Raw genomic sequence first — 22559 nt, 5'->3', positions numbered from 1 at the left:
CGCGTGTTGTCCCGCCCACCGCGCATGACCATTGGATAAACAAGGGTCTTGTTTTAACAACGGCTAATATTATTCGTTCCGCTCATTGTCGATCAAGAGCATCGTAATAGGCTGGCTCTACCCCCCTTACGCGTATTTGTATTCTGTTTTAATGGGCCTTTGAGCCGCTTGACACGGGAACAAAAGCAATTGTTCGTGGTTCGGAAAATAAGAAAACGTCGTTTCGCCGTCGCACTTCATAAACTGCAAATGTGGAGCAGGATCTCGCGCAGGAGTCAACGGCTTCCGTGAATAGTTAGCGGGACTGTCTTTGCTTCTCTGCTAAAACAACTAGCCACCAAAAGAGAATTAAAGCATCATTTATGGTCAGTTTCTGTACATATACAGTCAGGTAACAGTCGAGAATCGGAAGCGGTCACCTTTAAACGAAGAGCCTTTACCTTTTGGGGTGTTTAAGGGCTGGGACATCAGATCCAGGTGTCGCTCGCGCACAGCAGATCACTGTCAAGGTAAGACGATGACACTAGAGGATTGTGTACAAGAAAAAGTGACAAAGCTATTAAAAATATCACAATGAAGTGGTTTTATTGATTGTTAGAAATTTGTATTGTTTAGACATAAGAATTGCTCGATTTTAAATGGAAAATGTATAGACTCGTCATTGAGCTTAACGCATGTCCTAATGTTGTGCTTAAATTCAGCGCAATCTTGATTTTTAAGCGACTTTTAACATAAAAAACTGATTATTGTGTAAAATATTAAAATGGTTACGCTTTCATTCATTTACATTAGGCATTGTCTAATATGAACTGAAAGAACAACATACCGCATTTATTGGTCTTCGTTGATGTTATAAACTCATTTTAACAAATACAGCATTTGATTACTAAATTATTATTTAGAAAATATATATATTGGGAGTTGACAAATATACCGTGTACACAAAATGTAGAAAAAATTGTTGATAATATATAATTTATATTTATAAAATAGCATAATTGCGTTTTATTTTTTTTTACCACAGGACACATTAACGTTTGAATCAAATGCTGTTGAAGTATTGTTTAGTGTTTGTTCATGTTAACTTTTAAACAAATAAACTCTTATTGTGACATGTTAGCATTACATCTGCTTACATTGCATGGTCTTATTTTGTTATTTTTTCTCTTTTTGGTTTAACTGCATAGATTTGAAAGCTCTTTGTCCCGTCTCTTGTCCACAGCCTCAAGCTTCATGCATGATGTGTTGTTGCAGTGACAGATGTGGGATTACAGCCGTCACTCCCCCACCTTGGACTGGGTTCATTGTTGTCTCTTCCTGAGCCCTGCTGGCCTCCCCCTGCAGAAATGACTGACAAGAGAAACCCACCTTTTTTTAATGAAACAAATTTAGGTGTTCTGTACCACAAGCTGCCCTTCCGAGAGACCATGGAGCTGTTCATCGAAACTCTGACAGGCACCTGCTTCCAGCTGCGCGTGTCACCCTTTGAACAGGTCATCTCGGTCAAGGCCAAGATTCAGAGACTGGAGGGTATGTGTTTGACTCAATGATGTTGCAGCATCGCAGCTGTTCTGATACTGTATAACTATGAGGTTCCACATTCTCCGTGTTTTACATACTGTATGCATGAAAGTGTGGTCTTGTATTGTAAGCAGGTTTTGATATTTAGAGGGAAGTTGAGCCAGTCTGATACACCTCTAAAGCTATTGTCAAACTTAAATATTCGCGATCCCAAAATTATGAATAACTAATAATTAAAGAGATTGAATAGTTGTACTTCATTTGACACGCCGCGAAAATAGACAACTTGCCACAAAATGTTTTTTTAAACTTTAAGATAAAGTTCATCCAAAAAATAAAAAAAGTTTATTTGGATTCATGTCATTCAAACCCATTATATGACTCTTTCCTCTGTGGAACATAAAAGAAGATATTTTGAAGAATTGTCTCCAGACAATGGATATCAATGGGGTCCATTGTTGTTCGGTTACCAACGTTCTTCAAAATATCTTCTTTTGTGTTCTGCAGAAAAAAGAAAGTCATGCAGGTTTGGAATGACATGAAAATGAATAAATGATGAAAGAATATTCACTTTATTTTGGTGAACTATACCTTAATGTTCATATTAAACATAGTATGATCTGCGATTAGAGAGATACTGGTCTTTTCATATCAATTTGGGACTTCTAATTTTAATCATTCTAAAGACTTAAACATAATTTAACCACACATTTTATTTAATCTAAAAACTCTAGAACATTTTAACAATGCTCTTGTTTACATCGAGGCATAATAATATAGACTACACCTAGATAAGTGTTTTGCTTATGGATGGTTTCTATTTAATAAACCATTTTTATAAAGAATAAATCTCACATGACATCTCATAAAAGTCAGTCAGAACTTCTAAGGATTGGCTTTTTCCCAAGTCTCCTAAATTGATTTTATGTTAATATAGAGGTTTTGGAGAAACTGAGTTGTTTATTAACAGCTGATATGCTCAGACTATTGCAACTCAAGTAATTGTGTTTGTTTAACAGATCCACTCATGCAGTTGCATATGCTCTGTCAGTTTAACACCTGAACAATCAAAAACTGAGATGAGAATAAATTGCCTTGATCTTTCTCATTACAAGCTGCCTTTGTTATTCCTCAGTAACCTAAATAGCATCTCTTTCCTTCTGTCTTAAATCACATGGATACAATGAAAGGTTGAAAGCAGCTTTGTTAGCATTCTTTCAAGGAACAGGCTATTGTTTGTTTTAGGGGCTCAGCTATATCACCATTTAGAGGTTGAATTTGGTCTCCCAGGACGTGCATGTGAAAGTTCTGCTGAACATTGGAGTTAGTGTACATCATTCGCGTGCCTGATTGACACAAAACACTTCACTGATAAGTGTGAAATGAAATGGACAAAAACAGAACCCCAGAGAGGGACACTGTCAATCCAGACAGCTTTTCTAAACAGCACACGGGTCTTTAAACGTGACATTGGTTCATTGGTTTCTGGCTTGCAGACCAATTATCCAGGGTTACCAGGTTTGTTGTGTTTCTTTATGGTGATATGGTTGAGGTTGCTGCCTGTTGCAATGCTTGTTTGTGTGCTTCTTGTGCAGACCAGTTGCTTAGATGGATATATAATGTTTCATTTGTGAAGGAAAAATAATGAAATACAAAACAAGATATTTGTTATAATGGACCCTTTAAATGGCATGACTGGGCTTGTCTCCGAACAATGGCCAAGCTACACCTTCAGCCATTACGATACAACACACACATCACTCGCTCAGCCTTCTGACCAACTCACACGGTTACGCCATTCTTCTAACTGGTCATGTCTAAAAAAACTACCCCCTCTGGGAACGGATAGCAGTTTTGTGTTGCATGTGTGTGTTCTGGTTTCTTATTACTCTTTACACCCTATAAACCACATCTATTCACTTCAATTTTTCAGAGGCTTTCGCTGGCCAGTGATTGAGTGGTAAACTTGCCTTTATGAAGTGAACTGGTTTAACGTTTGCATTCATAGTATCGAATGTCCCAGGTGCACGCAAGCTCTAAATATGAATCACATGATGTACCGCTTGAGCTTACCAAACAACATTGAAGACTTGGAGAATGTTGTATGGCAAAATTAAAGGTCCAGTGTTTAGTTTTTGGAGGATCTATTGACAGAAATGCTATATAATATACATAACTATGTCTTCCGATGTGTAAAGGCTTTACATAATGATGCGTTATGTTTTTATAGTCTTTATTTCTGTCTACATACACCACGGGTCCGCTTGCATGGAATTCACCATGTTGTTTCTACAGTAGCCCTAACTGGACAAACTGCTCTACAGTGTGCGATTCGCAACCTCGCCACTAGATGTCACTAGATGTCACTAAAATGTCTGCATGGCTCCATTAAGCATTTTAAATGGACAGTTCGCACAAAATAAAAAATCTTCAATCATTTACTCATTCTCATCCGAGTCCAAACCCGTATGCCTTTCTTTCATCTGCATGGCCCAAAAGAAGACATTTTGATGAATGTTGGTAACCAAACCCCCATCAACCTAGCCACAGACATTTCTCAAAATATCTTCTTTTGCCCCTTACACTGGTTTAAAAGGTACAGTAGCTTTCCTGTCCTCACATATTTCCTTTTAAATTTAAACAGTATTGGTTGGAAATATCAAAGAGATGTCTCTCTTTTATTTTTTTAACAGCCAATAGTCTTTTGTTGTTGTCACATCCATTTATTACATGAAGAATCTATACAGAAGCAGGTGGTGATTGGAGTGATAGGACATTTTTATTCTCAGGATGGTTTTATTGGACAAATTGAGTAAGTGCAGTATGAGTCATCAATATATTTGCTTCGTATTCTCAGAAAACAGGTTGATTTGTATATCTGATTTATTTTACAGACAGGGCTCGGATTAAGCCAGGAGTAGGCCTTAGTTAAAGGGACAGTTCACCCAAAAATTCTGTCGGACATTTACTCACCCTCACGTTTTTCCAAATTTGTATAAATGTATTGTTCTGATTGAAACAGATAAAGATATTTGGATGAATCCTTGTAACCAGACAGTTCTTGGCCACCATTGAAGGAAAAATGATTTATAAATATCTTTTGTTCTGTTGAACACAAAATAAGATATTTTGAAGAATGTTGGACAGCAAACAGTTCTGGGGCACTTTTGACTACCATTGTCATTTTTCCTACTATGGTTGTCAATGATGTCCGAGAACTTTTAGGCTACAAGCATTCTTTCAAATATCTTTCTCTTTGTCAACCAAAAAATTAATTTATGCAGATTTGGAACAACTGGAGGGTGATTAAATGAAGACAGAATATAAATACTGGAGTGAACTGTCCCTTTAAATTAGGGCAGCTTTTATAAACATGCTTAAAACAGTAATGGTGCGCATCTCAAGACAAGACAGCACCAGTATGTCTAGTGCTAGTTGTTTTCAGTGTGCAGTTTTAGTCTGGCACTTGTCTGTGAAACTGGGGTTATAGCAGGTTTTGGAAGTGGTTGTGTCATAATGAAACCTACTGTGATATAAGGAAGTGGCATTTTGTTGTGTACACAAGAGGGCAGATGTGAGTCAGATTTGTTCTGATGCCAGAACCTCTGTAGATGATGAACAAGTTAACAAAGTAGTTAAGAGGACCACATTCCTGTTAGATTCCGCATACTTTCTACACATTAGAAACAGCTGTTAGACCAACAGAATTAGCCATTCCACACTGTTTGCTCTGTTGCTTTAGTGTCCTCCATTTTGTGCAGTCACCGATCATAAATAAGTAATTACTTGATTATTTTTGTACCAGGCTCTCAAAAATATAGATGCTGTATCTTAAAATGATAGTCCACCCAAAAGTTAAAGTTCTCTCATAATTTGGCCATTTCATTTTATTACTTCTATAAGGAAAATCAATGATGAGGGCTGTCCAGCCTTAAAAATGATCAACACAGTAGTGTATGTTGTGTGAGTGCTATATATTTTTTACTAAAGTCACATAAGGATGAGGAGGAGAAAGAAATTAAACATGATTCATTTACGTTCAGTTAAAAGTTGATATTATCAATCAGTTAATTGTTGAAAATCTTTGTTCACATACATTCAAATATGTCTTAATGAGATCGTTCTTTTGTGGGTGCACACTTCACAGTTTATGGATTATAAACAATCTTATTCTGCCTTCTTACCTCTAATGCAGTGATTCATAAAAAGCTAAGATTGCTTCACAAACATCTTAACATGTGCTTAAATCTTGAAAGCTTTTTGTAAATATGAGAAAATTCTGAATGCCATATAGTACTTTAAGTTTATGCACATATGCACTTATTTTTTCTGTCTTATTTGGACTACTTGTCTCCAATGGTTGCATACAGATACATTTCTCTTTGTCATCCATTAACTATAATCAGATGTTCACCTCACGCTCCTGTTATCCTCCAGCAGCTCTTTTGTTTGCTGTTGTGTAGTCTGATGTGCTGTAAAGGGTAATTGGTTGAATGTTTGTTATATTTTGCTTGTAGCCCACTCATATGATGTCTTATTTTTGGTCACAGGTATCCCTGTCTCCCAACAGCATTTGATTTGGAACGGGATGGAACTTGAAGATGAGTACTGCTTGCATGATTATAGGTAAGTTCACTTTATTCAGACGTTGTTTCTCTTTTATTAAAGGGGTCATATGACACGGCTAAAACGAATATTATCGTTTGTTTTAGATGTAATTCAATGTTGTGTTTCAAAAACGCTATATTTTCCACATACCGTGCATGTTTGTATCTCATCTTTAACCCGCCTCTGTGAAACACACAGATTTTTAATATAGCTCTTCGCTCTGAAATGCGAGGTGTGCTATGATTGGCCAGTTAACCAGTGACTAGTGATTGGTAGAATGCGGCAAGCGTGTGACAGAAATGTAACGCCTCTTAACATATTTGGAACATCAGGTGCCAAAGCAATTGTACTGACAGGTACGCCCACCTTACTTGCGTATACTTAGTCAAATCATACCACAAATTGACGTAGATTTGTGGGGTTGTGGTTACACAAGGCGTTTCAGGCAGTTCTGGGTCAGCATTCGCTTTTAGATAGAATGCATCTTTCGTTCCGACACTTCCATTTTTTGCAATTATACTTGTCTAATGCATGCATGGTCAACTTATTACACACCCAAGACACAGGAAAACACGTATTCGTGCCATATGACCCTTTTAAAATGAGAACAATGGGATCCAGGAAGTGAGATTACAGGACGTAAGCTCGAACGCCTCATGTTCCACTGGATATGACAAAAACACAGAGCCCACGAAACAGTTAAAGGAACGGTTCACCCAAAAATAACAAACCTGTCATTACTTATCCTCTGTGTCCTTTTGAAACCTATTATATTCTTTTTAATGTGGACCACAAAAGGGGATGTTTTGAAGAAGGCCTTTTTTTTTACAATGTGAGCATCTAAAAAGGTATTGCAGATAAGTAAAGGCGACCTATGAAGCCCTTTTTATAACTTTGTGTCTGAAATTCATCATTCACTTTAATCTCTGCTGTGGGTTTGATGTCCTTCAACATGCAGTATCTCCTTTTGTGGTGTATAGAAAATACAACAAATTGTAATGGCATAGGTGACAACAGAAGTTTTATTAATGGGTGAATGAACTCTTTTAAGGCAGCCACTTCTCTCAAGTGCAGGCTGGATCAGTCTGGAGGTCACAGATGGTTGATTTTTCATAAATTCTTGTCTGTTAATGTTCTGCTGGAATACTTTCTGAGGGGTGCGCGTTTTGAGTTTTTTATTTTTAAGCAGAATCACAAACGTTCGTGAGTTTTGAGTTTGCGATTCTGCCTGCTTTGAGTTTTGTTATGGTTGTGTTTTCAGCATCACAGAGGGTTGTACTCTCAAGCTAGTCCTCGCCATGAGGGGAGGGCCAGTAAACACCAGACGAGGTGGGTTTCCACCTTCATTGCAGGCTGTTTTTTTCGCTACTTTCATGTGCGTCATTGTTCAATGCTTTTGATATCCGAGGTCAAGATAAAACTCATTATCGTTCCAAGCGTACAGCGCGCAGTTAGTTAAAGCTGTGATATTGATTATTATGACCTGCATCCTGTTTCTTCTGGTTACCTGCAGTGACAGTGACGGATGACTCGGTGAGGGATATCTCTGACTGTATCGATGCAGGGAGAGATGAGATGTGGGAGAAGTCTCTCCCTAATAAACAGGTCACTTTCCTGGTGTACCGCGAGGGAGATCAGCTCAATTTCTTCCGAGTGCTGGACAGAGGAGATGGAACTCTCACACCTGTATCTGAATCACTGAGGTCAGTGCAAGGAACCGTAATTACACATGAAGAGGAAGTACTGCTCTGCTTTCTGTAAAATAGCAGGAGTGCAGTTTTCATATCTAATGTTGTTTGAGCAATGGTCGGCCAAACAGATGAATTTAAATAATGAACTTTAAAAAACTGTACCTTTGCAAATAAAAGGTTTTAAATATCTAAAGACTAAAAAAGTGCTGGGTTGTTTTTGATCCATGCCATATTGGACAGAAGATAATGCTTGGTCAAAGTAATGCAATGCTGGGTTGTTTCGAACCAACTGCTTAGTAGTTTATATTCATGGTTAGGTTATTTTTAACCAAGCATTGTGTTATGTCAAATATATATCCAGCATGGGTCAAAACCGCCCAGCACTTTTTAAAGTAAAGGGATAATTCACTTAAAAATAAACATTTGAATTGATTCATACTCATGTTGTTTAAATCCTGCATGATATTATTTTTCTGTGGAACACCAACAATGTTTTGAGAGGTTTTGTGTCCATGCAATGTGAGTCAATAGTAGGCAGTGTTGTTTGGTTACCAGCATTCTTCCAAATATATTCTTTTGTGAAACACATTTTCTCAAAATCACACTGACCTGGGCGACACCCTACCGTCATGATGAAGAAATTCTCTTCATTTAGTTCTAAAGATATAGTCATATTTGCATTTCTATTTGGTGCTGTTAGTGGCAGGGATGACACACTTCACCTTTAAAATGTTATTTAGGTTTTCTGATGTCTCTGTCAGCGGTGTCACTGTGACATACTTTCTTATACCGTGTCTTAACTAGATTCGAAGTGATGTTGCAATACACTTTAAAATGTATCTTCTCTATGTTATTTGTAATTTTTGTCCTAACCAAGCCTCTGCAGCGTTACGCAACAAGTGATAGTGTGTTCTATATTACAAACTTATTTTTCAATATGGCAGCACCCGCTAGGACACTGTTTTACAGGCAAGCAATCTGCTGAGAATTTCACCAGAAACTGAACTAGAAAGATTTTCCTTGTATTGTTTCGACTACTCTTGTATAGTCATTAGGAGCAGAGGAACTGTAGTGTTCATATGCTGTTGCCTCATTGATCACACCTCATCCTAAGAATCTGTTAGACAAAATTAATGAACCAGGAAAGCCCTAGGCACAGCCGAGAGACTTTTCATAAAACCCCACCCTTTATATATTGTGTTTAAATGCGGCAGATTGTATTATTCAGAGCGGCGTAAGGAAAACGAGCAGCACTATTAAACACAGATTGAATGCAAGACTTTATGGTTGAATGCTCTTGTTTCAGCGGTGGCTTAGTACACAATGTGTACACCGAGGAGGAGGAGAGCACGTCTTCAGAACAGCAGACGCTGGAGAACTCGATCACAATGAACAAGATGAAACTGCTCAAGGCCAAGATGGAGAATATGAACATTAACAAAAAGGTACAGCAGATCTTTTGTATCTTTCCTCCTCCACATATTTTGATTAAACCCTTTTGTAAAATCTGTAGTGCCTGAACCTCCATTTAGGCAAGGCAAGGCAAGTTTATTTATATAGCACATTTCATACACAAGGGCAATTTAAAGTGCTTTACATAAAATGATTGACAGAAAGAAATAAAATGTATCTTTAAAATGCAAATGATTTAAGATCACAAATACTTGTGATTTACATGTCATTTACATGTGTTCATCTGTTAGACTCCTATTCAAAGCTGCTTATAAACCAGAAGCGATCAGTCCAAGAAAGAACATAATACTCCAATATGCTTACCAAATTCCATGGTACTAGTGTACTAAGGAATGCTAGAGTACTTCCCAAGTACTACTTACTAGAGTAGGTCAACAATAGATCAAAAATGTGAGTTCATTGTCAGTCTGATTTGATGTGTTTGTGGAGCTGTAGGGAAGCGAGCACAGTTTTCCCGCTGGGTTCAGGGAGCATCGCCTTTCCCACGCTGTGTCTGATTAACAGGCGCTGTAATAACTACCAGCTCAGCAGATTGACACACAAAGTTAATTATTCAGAACTATGCAAAGTTCTCTGTACTGATTTGTGGTTAGAAGTACTTGCTAATTTTGTCGATAGCTAGTTGGTATACAAGCCGACAAGTAGTGCCATTTGTTATGACAAATATATATATATTATATATATTATGTATAGTATTATGTACATGTATAATGCAAATATAAAAGTATATATAAAAACCATATATGTATTGTCATCCGGTGCAGAGCCAATCCTTCCTATACGCAACCTACGCAAGTTGTGTTGGGGCCCCTGGATCACAAGGGGGCCTCCTTGAGTACAGATGAAAAAAATCATGTAAACAAGACGCGGATTTCTTCCTTTGTCATTTGGAAATTTCCTTTTTAAATTAATTTAATTAATGTGAAATACTCGAACATGCAGTGCATGCAGATGATGACATGTGATGATGCGTCTTTACACATGGCTTCAAAACGATGCTATCTGTCAAGCGGAAAAACTGCAACAACGTTAAGCAAAAGAACAAAGAAGGCATGTGTTTTTGTACTATTTCAAAGTCTTGTTTAGTTTTGCCAAATTATGCAAGACAGAATGAAGTACAAATTTAGGTAACACTTAAGTATAGGGACCAATCCTCACTATTAACTAGTTGCTTATTAGATGCCTATTTTTAGCATATTGGCTGTTTATTAGTACTTCTAAAGCACATATTCAACATGACCGTATTCTACTTCCCTAATCCTACCTAATACCTAAACCTGACAACTACCTTACTAACTATTAATAAGCAACAAATTAGTAGTTTACTGAGGCAAAAGTCATAGTTAATGGTTTATTAAACCGAGAATTGGACCTTAAAATAAAGTGTGACCCAAATTTAGTATTTGTTGACAGGTACACAGTTGGTTTGACTGTGGACTTTCAATAGTCGTGGATTAAGGGACCGTCTCCAAAGTTACACATTAATATTCTAACTTCAATAACATGTACAGGGAAAGACTTACAGTCACAAAACCTGTACAATGTTCAGGTGAGTCTCAGCTATAATGCACACCACTGCAATCCACTGTATTTTGTTTGCCCATGACAATGTGTAATTTTTGTGTCTTCACATTTAGGGAATTATTGATATGTTTTTGTATGCTTAGCTTTCTTGACTAAACTATATTTATCATGTTTTATTTTTGTTATTAACTCATTTAGTTAGTAAAAAGCTAGATGGTTCGAGAGCCAATTTATTAATTTAGATAAATGACTATTTACATGTGAATCAAAATGTGAATTTAATATAATACTTATTTGTTCTTATTGTCAGTTTTTGTACATTATGCTTTCTTATTTTAGCATGAAGCTAACTCGAATTAATAAATATTAAAACTGAGTTCTAAATCTAAGTTCTGATTTGATGAACCACATTTAAAGAAGCCAATGTGAATTATACATAACCTGTGAAAAGTACAAAACGCTGGAGCGTCGCGTGATTCATGGAGCCTTCAGATAGTTCCAGGAAGTTATGTTTTCTCTTTAAATGCTTTATTTCTTTCCTTTTTTTTCATTAAATGGCTTACCTCTTTAAATGGGTTAAAAAATTACCTCAGCTGGTGTGTTTCGTTGCAGCTCCATGCGTAACTAGTAACCTCCGCAAACTATTGAGAGCCTGTGTCAAGTGATTCATGGAGCCTTTAGATAGTTCCCGGAAGTTATGTTTTCTGTTCAAATGATTTATGTATTTCATTTTTTTACTCATTAAATGGCTTTCGTCCCTAATTGGGTTAGAAAATTACCTCAGTTGGTCAGCTTAGTCGCAGCTCCATGCGTATCTAGTAACTTCCCTGAACTATTTAGATTCAACTTTATTGTCATTACACATATACAAGTACAGTGTAACGAAATGTAGTTTAGGTCTAACCAGAAGTGCAATTAGCAAGTGCAGATATACAGTGTGAATAAATACAGAATACAATATTAGGAAATAATTTACGATGGGCATGTACTATAAAAATATGACATTGGTATGTACTATGAACAATATATACAGAAGGCTATATACTGTGAACATTAGTGTACAGGAGGTTATGAACAGATAACAATATAGACTATACAATAGTGCAAGTGACTTGAGTGTGCATTAATTACAGACATTAGCTATTAAAGTTAAAGTGCAGTAGATGAGTTAATGTGGTTATTAAAGGTACGGTGCAATACATGAGTAGATGCAGATATACAGTTACAGTGCAGTAGATGAGTTAGTGCAGATATTGAAGCTATAGTGCAATAGATGAGTAGATGCAGTTAGTTATGCGATAGATGCAATGCAATAGATGAGTTAGAGTGCAGTAGCTGAGTTAGTGCAGTTATTGAAGTTACAGTGCAGTAGCTGAGTTAGTGCAGTTATTGAAGTTACAGTGCAGTAGATGAGTTAATGCAGTCATTAAGGTTACAGTGAAGTAGATGAGTTAATGCAGTTATGAAAGTTACAGTGCAGTAGATGAGTTAGTGCAGTTATTGAAGTTACAGTGCAGTAGATGAGTTAGTGCAGTTATTGAAGTTACAGTGCAGTAGCTGAGTTAGTGCAGTTATTGAAGTTACAGTGCAGTAGATGAGTTAATGCAGTCATTAAGGTTACAGTGAAGTAGATGAGTTAATGCAGTTATGAAAGTTACAGTGCAGTAGATGAGTTAGTGCAGTTATTGAAGTTACAGTGCAGTAGATGAGTTAGTGCAGTTATTGAAGTTACAGTGCAGTAGATGAGTTAGTGCAGTTATTGAAGTTACAGTGCAGTAGCTGAAGTTACAGTGCAGTAGATGAGTTAATGCAGTCATTAAGGTTACAGTGAAGTAGATGAGTTAATGCAGTTATGAAAGTTACAGTGCAGTAGATGAGTTAGTGCAGTTATTGAAGTTACAGTGCAGTAGATGAGTTAGTGCAGTTATTGAAGTTACAGTGCAGTAGATGAGTTAGTGCAGTTATTGAAGTTACAGTGCAGTAGCTGAGTTAGTGCAGTTATTGAAGTTACAGTGCAGTAGATGAGTTAATGCAGTCATTAAGGTTACAGTGAAGTAGATGAGTTAATGCAGTTATTGAAGTTACAGTGCAGTAGATGAGTTAGTGCAGTTATTGAAGTTACAGTGCAGTAGATGAGTTAGTGCAGTTATTGAAGTTACAGTGCAGTAGATGAGTTAGTGCAGTTATTGAAGTTACAGTGCAGTAGATGAGTTAATGCAGTCATTAAGGTTACAGTGAAGTAGATGAGTTAATGCAGTTATGAAAGTTACAGTGCAGTAGATGAGTTAATGCAGTTATTAAAGTTACAGTGCAGTAGATGAGTTAATGCAGTTATTGAAGTTACAGTGCAGTAGATGAGTTAGTGCAGTTATTGAAGTTACAGTGCAGTAGATGAGTTAATGCAGTTATTGAAGTTACAGTGCAGTAGATGAGTTAATGCCGTTTATTACTATTAATAGTTAATAACTATTGAGAGCCTCACCGCCATTGCTGTGATAAAAACTGTTCCATTGGACTCAACGAAGTTGGCTTGGCTCAGACAAAGTTTTCTAAAATACGTAATTTAAGAGGGATAGTCATTACAGGAATTAAGTGCATTTTCAGATTTTTACTTTAGATTAGGAGGAAACACAAATTTTAAAAAGATAATGACCCACATTCATAAACTTAATACAATAAATGCTGCAATATTTCATGAAGAAATAGGCACTGTAATTTATTTTTTCACTGGGACTTTAACATTATGTTTAATGATGGCAGCATTATGTTAAAACAAGTAAGCATCATGTTAGCATTCAAGTTTTACCACGGCTTCACCACTCACATTGTTTTCCAGAAAATACATTTGATTTTATATTTTTTATTTTCATAATTGTTTACATTCGGTCCTTTTTGTTCATAGTTTTTATCCTATTTCAGTCTTTCCTCCATGCCCATCTAAATGGTGGACCTTCATGATTGATTGTTTTTCTTGTGTGTTTGTCAGCCCAAAAAGACTGCAAAATTAAAAGTCAGACCTCCAGTGGGTCCGAGACCCTGCAGCAGTTCCCTCGGCTCTGCCCGACACCACCGAATGTTTCGTGTCCTCCCCCAGATAGGCCACGCCTCTTCAATGCATCTACCTCCAGTTGGCGACCAGCAGCAACCTGCAGCCTCATCTCTTGCTGCTGGCTCCTCCCGCCAACCGTTCGCTTCTCTCTCTAGCCCCTCTCCCTCCAGACGAGCTCATCCCTCCTCTGCTGCTTCCAGCGTATACATGCTACAGGCTGATGAACCGTGGGATCATCCCGTTCCCAGAAAGATCAGACTCCCTCCCAAAGTGTCCAGGCTGGATGTGAGAGGGCCTAAAGTTATGAGAGACTGTGTGTACCCACCTGTGTCCGTTCTGTCCAAACCTGGGATTCAGGAAGAGGTAGATCTCCAGGGTGACAGACTAATAGTACCAGAGATTGAGCTTTCTAAACCGGTTCCGTTCAATATTCCTGAGCCTTTAAGTCTGGACGTATCCGTTAGAGAGTGCGAGAGAGGTCTGAATGCTATAGAAAGTGTGCCAGATCACACATCCGGAGCTCCTCTACTTTCCAAAGCCATCAACTCGAGCACCGTCGGCTCGTGGATGATTGGCAGTGAGAGGCTGGGGTCTCAAACAGATATACCACAGCACTTTGAGTTCACAGGGGCTTCCTTGCAGCCCAACCCATCCCATCCTCTCATCAGGACCAATAACAGCCCTGTTCCATCAGCCAGCTCACCGTCACTGTCCACATCTGTGCGAAGGGTCAAAGTTGACTCGCATGAAAAGGTGATTTCTAAGTGCGAGGCGCGGGACATTACCAAAATGGCCAACAAAGCCACCAGAGAGCCGTTTGGCTCGGTGAGCAACGCAGAGCTCCTGGCTTCACTAGCGGGTGCCGCCCACCTCCCAACCAACATGCATCTGTTGCAGGAGGACCTGCTGAGGAGGATCTCTCCCCAACAGAGAGCATCTGCATACACGGTGAGTTTGTCTCTGATTTTCACTGATGAGTGGCTTTTGCTTTCATTCATCTCAACTTTTATACACCATCAAATGTTTTTTGATCTCAGTGCGAAATGCTATTTGCTTTAACTCAATGTGACACGCCAACACTGTCGTACAAATTAGAGCTGCTAGTAAAGCAGTTATCCTTTCATAGAAAGAAACATGATGCACATTATACACTATACAAGACAGATTACAATTGCGAGTCATTAGTTTTGGCATTTCAGCTTATGAGAAAGAATCTCGTGGAAGCTTCATAAAGCGAAATCTTGTCGTTGCAGGCGTCAAGCTCATCAGCCGGCCTCTCCAGCTCAATAAAGAGATTAGGTAAGTGGGTTGACATTATTAACAGAATGTGCCGTTCGTGTGAAACCAACCGGTCTGGATACCATCTCACGACACAACTTTAAAAGTTGTTGACAGTAATGCAATCTGTGGCCAACCTCGGCCATTTGTCACACTTTTCCACTCATCGCTGCTTTAAACAATTTACACCTGTCATCCTCAGGCCTGTGAAACCCATCTTTACATCCACAGGCCACTGCATTAATGTCATGCTGCACATGTCTAAGTGAAATGGCCTTTTTTGAGTTCTGTGTAATTTTGGAAACGAAGTGAAAGCATCCAAACATGCCAAAATCTTAAAGGGATAGTTCACCCAAAAATAAAAATTCAGGTTTTTCCAAACCTTTATACATTTCTTTGTTCTGCAGAACACAAAATGAAAGATATTTGGACGAATGTCAGTAACCAACAATATCTCAATCCCCCATTTACTGCCATAGTAGGGAAAATAAATACTATGGGAGTCAATAGGGGATGGGATGAGATCTGTTTGGTTACTGACATTCTTACAAATATCTTCTGTTGCGTTTAACAGAACAAAGATATTTATACAGGTTTGGAACAACTTGAGTGAGTAAATGATGACAGAATTTAAATTGTTGGGGGAACTGTCGCTTTATCAGAAGTGTGCTGACAAAAGGAGTCGCTGGCATTGGAAAAACAGTCTCTGTGCAGAAGTTCATTCTGGACTGGGCTGAAGGAAAGAGAATCAGGACTTCCACCTCATATTTCCACTTTACTCATCCTCATGTCATTTCAAACCTGTATGACTTTTTCTTCTGCGGAACACAAAAGAAGATATTTTAATAAGGTTGGTAACTAAAAAATCATTCACTTCGATTGTAAGGACACAAAACCTCTTCTTTCAGAAATATCTTCTTTTGTGTTCCACAGTTAGATACAGGTTTAAACAGGTTTCATACAGGTTTTAAACAACATTAGGGTGAATAAATGATGACAGAATTTTTAGATTTGTGCGAGGTTACCTTTCAATTGACCTGACACATTGACAAATTGAGGTCGGATCATGTTTTATTTGTGGATGTTAGTAAACTATACAGTGACACAAGATGCTTGAGGCAAGAGTAGTAGTTCCACTGCTTCGTTTTTTGTATTTGTGAATATTTTCCCTTTTTTTTCACATGCAGTCCAAACACAGTCTAAAAGGAGTCTCAAAGATTTCAATAACATTAACTAAAAACATTTCAATAACATTACTCAACTGATTCACATTACCTATTTGATATAATCATTTACATGCGAGAGTTAATTTGCAATAACACAACTTCGTTTTTATAAATGTTCCAAATTCATGTTTGTTTATTTTGCATGTAATTTAAATCAAACAGCAGTTGGCTTGTTTAAATAGGTTCAACATTATTAAGTTAGTGGCTTTTACCCAGAAGTTCTGGAAATTTTCACATGAAGAAGGATGCTCAGATTACTAACACCTGTCCTTAATAAAGATCTACACCTGATCAGCCTCTCGCTTGTTTATTCATGAAAAATTGTCTGGTGCAATACTCTAGAGATGTAACCAATTTTCCCATGATTAAATCCATTTCCACACTACAGAAGCTGTCTGCAGATGTCTGCGTTTAGCTTTCATATAGTGTATAGACAGGGAAGTGTCGTGGTGTCCATGAGGTCAACTTGAGGGGTGGGACAGAAGCTGCTGCATGTTAAATGAGCTCAGCAAAAAACTGACAGGCTTTTAATGAAATATGCACCATCAGAGCAGAACTGAAACCAGGAAACCACAACATGACGCGTTCATAATTATTCACACAAACAAAACAACAAACAAACAGAAGCATGCCTTCACTGTGTTTACACACTTCTTTACTGATTCTCACAGAGACTGCGTGCCATGATTGTACGATGTAATAGTATGGATGATGGTTCCACAACAGTTGGTGCTTTTACACTTGAGAGATGTTCCCTGACATTTACTGCAAGTATTTCTGAACGGTCTGACACATCTAAGATTGTCAGTGAGTTGAAAAGACAGTGATGGCAAGTAATGGAAGAGATAGTCCGGCAAGGACATGACTGGAAATGCAATAATATGCCCCAGTGCTTCTGCCTGAAATTACATCACACACTTTTTTTTTCATAATGCAAGACTTTCTCTTACTTCTATACCTCAGTCAGTGCATATTCTAGCATCCATTGGTAGGTGAGTATATCCCATTATTTTATACGTACAGTAAAAGCACAGTGTCTTTGTTAATGCGGTGTTTGAAATGAACACAAGGCTGTTTCCTCTCTATAGGTGTTGTTACCGTAACTCACTTTCTTTTCCTTTGTTTGTCTGTGCATCTGAAAACATTGGTTTAGGCACTCCGACACATCACTTACCACCTGTGAAGGTTCACACTGGCACAAAGAAGAAGAGTTCAAAGCACTGCTTCCTTTGTGGGAAGAAGACTGGCTTAGCCACCAGCTATGAATGCAGGTACGTAGCTGCCACCGGGCGTTTGCTCTATCTTTTATTTACTTCACTACAGTTAAAGGTAGTGTTTGCTTGTTATCTTGAAGGGAAGTAAATCATATGCATTTCATTTGGGGGTGTGTGCCCATGTGCATGTGACTGAACAGGATGGAGCTATTCTTGTGCAGAGGTGGTAATCTTTATTTAATTGTTCATTTGTCATGTGCTTGTTTTGAAGACGACACCTTCTGTCACTGCTGTGTTTCACAATCCTTCCTGTGCTATATGCAACCCAGACGGAAACAAAGCAAAAAGCAATTACATTTGATTTATTTTAAATACAATTCCTTTTTCCTTTATAGTGCTTTTGTATATTTAATTTTTTTTATCACATTTCTTCTCATTTATTTATTTTTATTTATTTATTGAAAAAATTGTCAGTATGACGTTCAGAGGAGTGCACGTTAAGTAACAAGGACTTTTGTGACTAAAAAATATTTTTTTTTGTAGAAATGTCGGTTTAGGCACTCTGACACAGATTCTCACAATTAAAATATCATGGGAGTAATGATTTTAAATATGAAAAATATAATTCAGTAACGCAAAGAAATGATCATAGTAAAGATAACTGTGTTTTCTATCTTGCACAAAGAATCATTTTAACATATATTTTTTTGTATTTTATTCTATTTTCTGATGAAAATCTCATTACCGTAACACATCTCATCTCAACTTAACTTTATTAATATAGCGCTTTTTACAATTTTCATTGTTACAAAGCAGCTGTACATGAGACGCATTGAATACAAGAAAAACAACTAAAGGCATATACCTGTAAAAACAAGAAAAAGGTGAAAACAACAAAAGCTCCACACACACAATCTTCATACATACTTACACACATTAACATAGACGCACACACGCAAACACACTCCCACACACGCACAGTGAAAGCACACATAGGAGAGAGAACCACAGGTCAAATATTAAACAGACTATAAATTCTTATATGCAATATTAATTATGTCTAACTTCTAAATTCTAAAGCAGCCCCCCCGGCCAGGCAAATAGTGCAAAACAATATGTAAACGGTGGCGAAGAACCCAAAACTCCAATCGAGAAAAAAAAACTCAGGAGAACCCAGGCCCAACCAGGGGATTCCAGTTCCCCCCTGGCAAAAGCTGCTGCCTATGCACAAGCTCAACAGCGCTTGCACAACAAGGCTAAATAAAAAATAAATAAACTTACTAATAAGGTAAATTATAGATTTAAGATTATCACTAACAATCTAATAGCATTTGAAGTGTTGTAGAACAGATATGCAATAGAGTAAATATTTTTAGAAAAAAATGATATGTTGTACTAGATATTCTCAATTGACAAAAAAAAAACATTGACTCAACAAACAAACAGAAGCATGCCTTCACTGTGTTTACACACTTCTTTACTGATTCTCACAGAGACTGCGTGCCATGATTGTACGATGTGTATATATATATATATATATATATATATATATGAAGAAACTGTAAATTAAGAAGTGTCCATGGTGGATGTTCTCATGCTCCGTAACAAGGACTGTTTACACACACAGATCTTTACATTAAGCTTGAATTGGCTTGTAGTAACACATCTGCCAGTACCTGTCGAATGATTGAGGTTAACAGATTTCTTCATGTTTCTCGAAATAAGTCATATTCTCTCGTCAAACTGTTTACATTACATTTACATTTAGGCATTGGGCAGACACTTTTATCCAAAGCGACTTACATTGCTTTATTCTATACATTTTACATAGGTATCTGCAATCCCCTGGGATCGAACCCACAACCTTGCGCTGTTAAAGCAATGCTCTTTCCACTGAGCTACAGGAAAGCTACATGACAATATTGGTTCAATATTGGTAAAACGTTGCTTAGAAATTAGGTCTCACTTTTGTTTTGCATAATGTGCTATGCAATGGACTTAAAATTGTTGAGGTAATGCAAGGTCTTTTTTGAAAACGTGTTTTGAAATGAATTTGACAGACTTTGTTTTAATACTTAACAGGGTTTTGTGAGAATCACCCAATCCATATGTTGTCAATACTTTGTTGTCATCAGGGTATTGTTCATAGAATGTCAATGATTTATCGGTCATTTCTAAATTCAGTTTAGTTCTCTTTTTTTTGGATTGAGAAAAACAAGCAGTGCGCATTTCTTAACAGATTTCCTCTGAAGTTAAATGACATGAAAGGTCTATCGTCACAATGCTAATCACACTATCTCTTCATGTCTTTGTATAAGGTGTGGCAACATCTTCTGTTCTGTCCACCGCTATGCAGAGACCCACGACTGCACTTACGATTACAAAAGCGCAGGTCGCCGCTTTCTACAGGAGTCCAACCCCATCATAAGTGCTCCAAAGCTGCCCAAAATATGAAGGCCCGGGACATCAGATCAATGTTACAGATCAACTATTAAAACACAGAACAACCTTGATCACCAATGTGTGCTTTTATTACCATGCTTGTTTAAAATATACTTTAAAAAAGAGAGAAAGAACGGAATTCACTCCTCCTGATTGTCTCGGAAAGCATAGGCTAACTTTGTTTGCTGTGTTTATATTAATACAAAAACACTTACAAACCCTGCATGTAAATAGACTCTGAAAAAAAATTATATCACACAGCAACCGTGTAAAAATTCAAAAGACACAACTCCAAGTATATCTATTTATATATATATATGTGTGTGTTGTGTTACTTATAATAGGTCTGACGTCTTGCAGAGATGCACTTTAGTAATGCTGAATATCTCTTGTGGAAAAGGGTTTGTTATGGGCGTGGGAGGGGGGTGTGATTGAACCATGTGCCGTTTGTCTTTTGTAATGAATTATATGTTATGTTTCCTGTTTGAGTGTTGTTAGAGTTCTTACTCATTATTCCTCTTTGGTTTATCACATCCAGCAGCACTCTTCTTATCAAGGAAAATGCCAAGCACTGCACACTCGTGTTATAAAAAGCTGAACTCTGAGTACTGATATATTCCATATCAGCTGTACTGGACAGACTATGCAGTTTTGACCATGTAGCATTGTATAACATTGGGCTTGGCGTGATAAGATGCGAACATTCGACTGGTTGCCATGGCAAAAGATCCTTTTTGTACCTTAGTATTTGAAAAGCTGCTCAGGCGATGACGCTAATAAAATATCCTTGTGTTTTCTTTGTTTTTACTGCTTGGCCATTGTGTTTGACCATATATTTGTGTCTTTTTCCTTTATAGCCCACTGCTTTCTTATTCTTAAGTCTTTCTGGCTGTTTTTGAACATGACAGCAACTCCGGGTACTGTCTCAAGTACTGGTCTTGTTTTAACATGCTTTCTCTCTTTTGATTGGATTACATGGGATATTGCCATGAGCCAACATCTTGCATGAACCAATTTGGACGAGTGGAATATTTGGGGGTTGTAGAATTTAGAAATGGTACTTAAATCATAGCAAATCTTACAGAAACATGGTGTTGTTTAAATAAAAAATAACCTTTACTTAAGTAGGCTGCTTAGAATCTATTAGTTCTGTGCAGTCAACAGATGGTGTAATGATGATTCATGCAATATTATAATATAGCAAACTCCACAGTGCATTCAATAGGAATCCAAAATTGCATGTTAACCAATAAACAACAATTAAGCAAAACTGAAAGTAAGACACTTTACTTGCTAACATTTATTAATAGAGCAGAGGTTTTGTTTCTGTGCCACATCATGACTGTATTATTTCCCTTAGTGTTGTAAAAGCATGAGTTTAGTTTAATCTCGCGCCATAAAATATTACAAATCTTTTTTGTAGATTTAGCTTAGTTCAAACCCTCTTAAGGAAATATGTTTTCCTTTTAATACAAGGTCCAGATGAACATGTTTTACCTGTTAGGCTTACAGTTAAACACCACATGCACAAACACGTGCATGCAAATAAGTAATCATTCTTTTAAGAGACATGTCACTGGTATGGAACAGACTGCTTTGTTTTGTTATGTGCGGTTCATAGACCAAATATTACTTAATAATGAATCACAACATGTTTAGACAGACCTCTAAGCACACAGGTATTTTGAAAATGTGCCAAGTAATGACACAGCCTTCATGTGTTCCTTCATTAACCAAACCATGATTTTCACACAATTGGAAATTTATTGTGACGGTATCTAGACAGGGAATAGATTAATCCAGGACTATGCCTTAGTTAAATCGTTAAATTTGACCAAACAATGCAATAAATGTATTTTAGGATATAGTGCAAGTTGTTTTCAGTTATGCAGACTTACTTTTACCACGAGACTGGGCACACTAGAGGGCCTCAAGAACTATCAACTGGCTTCAAGAAACCTTGAAATGATGTGAAATAAAACAAAACAAGCATTAAAATAAACCAAAATAAAACTCGCTCAGTGTTTTTATTTATTAAGATAATCACACACCTATATCCTAGTTATGCCATGCTTCATAATATTTCATGGGGTAGAATTTCTGAACCTGTAAACTCGGACTCTAAAATGTACCACAGTGATGATAATAAATCACTATATGCAGACAACAAAGACAGACAACTAAAAGAAATGTATTATAATCTTCAGGTAAAAAATGAAATAATATACATTTTAATTCACATTTTCCAATACACAGTGCTCGATTAACTGTCCATTATATGATTACTAGCTCGGTGTCTACACTCAGCAGTGGAGTATCGAAAGCCAACAGTATCACAATTCGCGTGGTTTGGATCGCCGTATTAATATTAAAATGCAGAATTCTTAACGCCGCCAGTCGTTAAATAAGTGCGGTCTGGTGCTAAATTAACGCCGGGCGCAGATCTACGTTAAGTTAACGTCACACGTCACTCAAAATGCAAACATATTAGCTAATATACATAGCCCCTCCTTTTCTGGGTTTGCGCGCTCTA

General features: G+C 37.3%; 1 protein-coding gene across 2 annotated transcripts; it reads left to right on the top strand.

Annotated features, from left to right (window-relative positions):
- The first annotated feature begins 99 nt into the window (after nt 1-99).
- On the top strand, nt 100-20833 carry zfand4 (zinc finger, AN1-type domain 4). 2 transcript variants are annotated; one of them, XM_056760726.1, is made up of 10 exons: nt 100-509; nt 1223-1530; nt 6072-6147; nt 7391-7458; nt 7643-7832; nt 9127-9265; nt 13804-14814; nt 15120-15165; nt 17524-17641; nt 19903-20833. In XM_056760726.1, the coding sequence occupies exons 2-10, from the start codon at nt 1347-1349 to the stop codon at nt 20036-20038; spliced, it is 1968 nt and encodes a 655-aa protein (XP_056616704.1). In that variant the 5' UTR covers nt 100-509; nt 1223-1346; the 3' UTR covers nt 20039-20833. The 2 variants fall into 2 exon arrangements, with proteins under 2 accessions (XP_056616704.1, XP_056616705.1); XM_056760727.1 differs by lacking the exons at nt 100-509; nt 7391-7458 and having other exon boundaries at nt 1395-1530.
- The last annotated feature ends 1726 nt before the right edge of the window (nt 20834-22559 follow it).

The sequence above is a fragment of the Triplophysa dalaica genome, chromosome 11, assembly GCF_015846415.1.
Source record: "Triplophysa dalaica isolate WHDGS20190420 chromosome 11, ASM1584641v1, whole genome shotgun sequence".
Lineage (NCBI taxonomy): Eukaryota > Metazoa > Chordata > Actinopteri > Cypriniformes > Nemacheilidae > Triplophysa > Triplophysa dalaica.
This window is presented reverse-complemented; position numbering and strand designations above follow the sequence as displayed.